The sequence below is a fragment of the Muscardinus avellanarius genome (assembly GCF_963383645.1).
Source record: "Muscardinus avellanarius genome assembly, chromosome: 11".
Lineage (NCBI taxonomy): Eukaryota > Metazoa > Chordata > Mammalia > Rodentia > Gliridae > Muscardinus > Muscardinus avellanarius.
The window spans coordinates 55,161,783-55,165,911 of NC_137797.1; the positions used below are offsets into that span (position 1 = coordinate 55,161,783).

Consider the following 4,129-nt stretch of genomic DNA (forward strand, 5'->3'; position numbering starts at 1 on the left):
TTTTAAAGAATTCATTATCTCCTTTCTCCCATCCTGCTTAACCAGTTCTTTTTCTACCAAAAGCAGTTGCAGGCCCACTAGTTATCTCTGCCATGTAAGCCTTTTCTGTTAACCTTCTTCGTTCATCATTAGAGGGATAGATAGGTCTGACGACATTGATCAAAATGTGTTACTTGGTAAGTTAAGTGAGGGGGCTGCATGGTACAACCCCGCTTTTTTCTATATTTTATTTTTATTCTTAAAGCATATGTTGTCCACCTATGTCCTTGGTGAGTTGTCAGCCTCTCCTTATCTCTGTCTTCTAGAAGTTGCTTATTATGTTGAAAACTCATTTTTAAAGTATAGAGGTTTGTGCTTTGGCAGCACATATACTAAAGTATAGAAGTTTGGGGGCTGTAACTATTTGTGTTATTAGTAATTAATATTGAGTTAATATCACTTTGCTTTTTCATCTTTTAGCTTTAGTGTAAATTATTGTGAGAGTCTATATAATTTTTCTAAGTGTAGGTGTCAGTGTTTTTAAACATTCAGCGTTCAGCTGGGATAACAGCCAACTTTAGTTAACCAAGGTCAGCCTTGGCTGTCGTTCTTGGCTGACAGCTTAGAGACAGAGAAAAAGATTTTATTTTGCTGCCTAAGTATGAGAGCTTATTATTAGCAATTAATACCTATTATCAATCAACACAGGCCCAGTCCCCATCAGTTTGGCTTGTTTCTGATGTAATTGGAGCTTGCAGATGTGTGGGGGAGAGTAGAAAGTAAGATGAGATCAAGTGGGAAGAGTCAGGGGACAAATGACAAATCCCTTGTAGGTCTTGAGTCTATTGAGTGGCAAGGTCACTAAAGAAGTCTAAGAAAGGCAGGGATATGGGCTGAGCTTTTACTAACCATTGAGAGGTGGAGAGAAAGCACAAGTAGAAATAAGTGAGTTTAAATGGGGTTACTTGAGATGAATACTGGAGAAGATTGTAGTGAAGTGTTTATAAAAACATTTTATAGTTTGTAAACACACAGATAAAAGGTGGAGATGCTCTTCACATTTCTGGAAAAATTAAATTTCTGCATCTTGTAAGACAACTATGGAGCTTTCAGAATTGCCTTGATTCCAGTTTGCCATTGACCATCAGGAGTTTGATTCATTTGTCTTTTATTCAATGGCTATATGAGCCATATTGATCCTCACATAAGTTGAACATTTAACCATCATAAGTTTTGAACACAGAGCAAAGTTTGCCTTTTATTTGTTCTGGTCTTGTAGAGATATCTATTGACCTGATTATTCACGGATTTATCCTCTTCTTAAAAGTAGTAAATAATTTGCTTTTGAATGCATATTTTTATTCACTGCCAGGTAAAACATGGCTAAAAGCTTACGGAGTAAGTGGAAAAGGAAGATGCGGGCTGAAAAAAGAAAAAAGAATGCTCCAAAAGAGCTCAACAGACTTAAAAGTATTCTCAAAGTAGACAGTGATGTTTTAATGAAAGATGTTCAAGAGATAGCAACTGTGGTGGTGCCCAAACATTACCAAGAGAAAATGGAATGTGTGGTGAACAATGAAACAGGTGAGTTTATGTGCTTCATTGAAAAATAAATGTATCAGTTTCCTTTGTGATTCTTTTCCTTCTTTTGACTGTCTTCTCACTTCCACTCCTAATGTACATAAAGACCTAGAGTGCTACTAGAGAGTCCATGTTCAACAGTTTTAAAGCCAGTTCATGTGAATAGGCTTGTTGTAGATTATTCAAGGTAGGTTTTCATCAACTATGCAGTAGCATGACTTTCTCAGAAATAGACAATATTACAGGAATAGACAGACCTAGATATGACCTGATTGGAAGGATGCACAATTTCATCAGTGTCTAGGCTGGGTAGAAGCAGGTCTTCATTTTACTCTTTGCAAGATTCCCATTCTGGGAGTGCTGTGTACTTCTGTTGTTTCCAGTTTCATTATATTTTGCTTTGACAGATTCTAGGAATCTCTGTATCTTAATAATAATCTAAAGTTAGAGGCTTGTATATAATGCTGTTTTCAGCAGAGGAACAGGTTTATTGGATTTCACATCTTAATGTTCCAATTTGGCAGCAAGCTAAATTAACCATTCACAAGTAGTATATTTATTTGTTGTCTTGTGGTTGAGGTAGAGAGTATTATTCTCTTTTGATTACTAGGGTCAACATTTTGATTCTAGAAATTTTTTCCCCATTTTTCACAGATGACTATTTTAAAGTTTTTTCCTACTCCATCCATCTCTTGGTCCATACAAGTAAAAACTCCAAAAAGCTCTTCAGTTTCTTTAAATATTACAGGCAATCAATAGAGATGCCTTCATCTTTCTACTACCCACATCTATAAGAATTTGTATAATCTGTTTTTCCCCTTTTATTCATTATCTTGTGAAGGACCATTTCTCCTCTTGTGTTATGAATTCTCTTCCCTTTTGCACAAGGCCTGTACTTGTGCATGTGTCCCATCAGTCTTTTCTGCTGGGGCATTCCCAACAGCATAAATGTGTCTGAGATATCCCATATCAAAAAAGAAAATGACTCCCTCTATCTCACACTCCCTCTCTCTCTCATTTCTCTCAATCTTCTGCTTTGTTTTAGCTCTCCTTGAAACTTCCGAAACACTTGGTTTGTTTGTTGTACTTCCCTTTCCTCACACATATACTGCTCCTGCCCACTCATTTGTTGTTGTTGTTGTTGTTGTTGTTGTTGAGGCAAACTGATATAGCATGAAATTTACCATTTTTAAGTAGACTATTCAATGGTATTTAGTACATTCACAGTTGTGCAATCATTACCTCTAGTTCAAAACATTTCTGGGAAAAAAAACCCTGTAGCCTCTTCTACAACCTCTTAGCCTCTGGCAACAACTAATGTACTTTCTGTCTTTATAGATTTTACCTATTTTATATACACCATATAAAAGGAATTATACAATATGTGATCTTTTATGCTTTTTTCACTTAACAATATTTTTGAGGTCACTCAGTACTTTTTAAGTTTGAACAGTATTCCATTGTATATCCCATATTTTGTTAATTGGTTATACAGCATTTGGGCTGCTTCTACCTTCTGAGTATGAATAGTGCTGTTGTGAACATTTGTGTATTAAGTTTTTGTTTTAATACCTGCTTTTAGTTCTTTTGGGTATGGACTTTTGATGGAATTGCTGGGTCATATGATAATTCTTTACTATTTCCACATTAGCCACACCATTTTTACATTCCCACCAACATATAAGCTTTCAGTTTCTTCACAGCCTTTCCTAATGCTTTCCTTTTTTTTTTTTAATTAAAGTCACTCTTGTGAGTATAAAGTAGTGTATTAAGATTTTGATTTTCATTTGCCTAGTGACTAATGAGGTTGAACATCTTACATGCTTATTGACCCTTTTTTAAAATCTTTTTCAGTCTCTTGGATTGATCCTCTTTGATCTCCTGTTTTTTGGTTTGTTATATTATGACTTCATTGAGTTTGCTGCTGCAAGCAGTTTTCAATGACAGCCAAAAGCATTTACAAATAAGGGGTTTTTTCTTTTGAAGTCTCAGACTACCTTTAACATTGATGATCTCTTTGTATTCATATGCTTTCATGCCTTTTTTTTTTTTACACGAGTGTTAATAGTTTTTCCTTTTTTTTTTTTTTAATCCAGATGACATGAAAATGGAAACTGAGGTTAAGAGAAACAAAAAGACTCTTCTAGACCAGCATGGACAGTATCCAGTGTGGATGAACCAGAGGCAGAGGAAAAGGCTGAAGGCAAAGCGGGAGAAAGGAAGGGGGAAAAGCAAAGCCAAAGCAGTGAAGGCAGCCAAGGGTCTGGCCTGGTAGGCCCTTAAAAGCCGGACAAATACCACACGGGACAGATGTTGACTAGAGAATGTATACACTGGTTTCAGCTATACCCAAAAGAAAACTGATTTTATACTTTAGCTTGGCCTTTTGTCTTCATTTCAAACCCAAAGTAACTCATTTGTTTTAGAAACCAAAAATATATTTTCTTTTATAGATGAAAGCATACTGATGTTTTAATTGGATGCTGCCCAATACCTAGGTATCAAAATCTTGTCAAATGTTAATGTGGTTGTAATTGTTAGAGCTTACAACTTGGTAATTATAGTCAGT

The 4,129-nt window shown here is 35.6% G+C and overlaps 1 protein-coding gene across 1 annotated transcript; it reads left to right on the top strand.

Moving 5' to 3' along the window:
• Positions 1 to 1,358: 1,358 nt before the first annotated feature.
• LLPH (LLP homolog, long-term synaptic facilitation factor) lies at positions 1,359 to 3,835 on the top strand (the record flags this gene model as incomplete). The annotated part of the gene is made up of 2 exons (XM_080706251.1): positions 1,359 to 1,563; positions 3,657 to 3,835. The coding sequence occupies 2 exons, from the start codon at positions 1,359 to 1,361 to the stop codon at positions 3,833 to 3,835; spliced, it is 384 nt and encodes a 127-aa protein (XP_080562377.1).
• Positions 3,836 to 4,129: the final 294 nt, after the last annotated feature.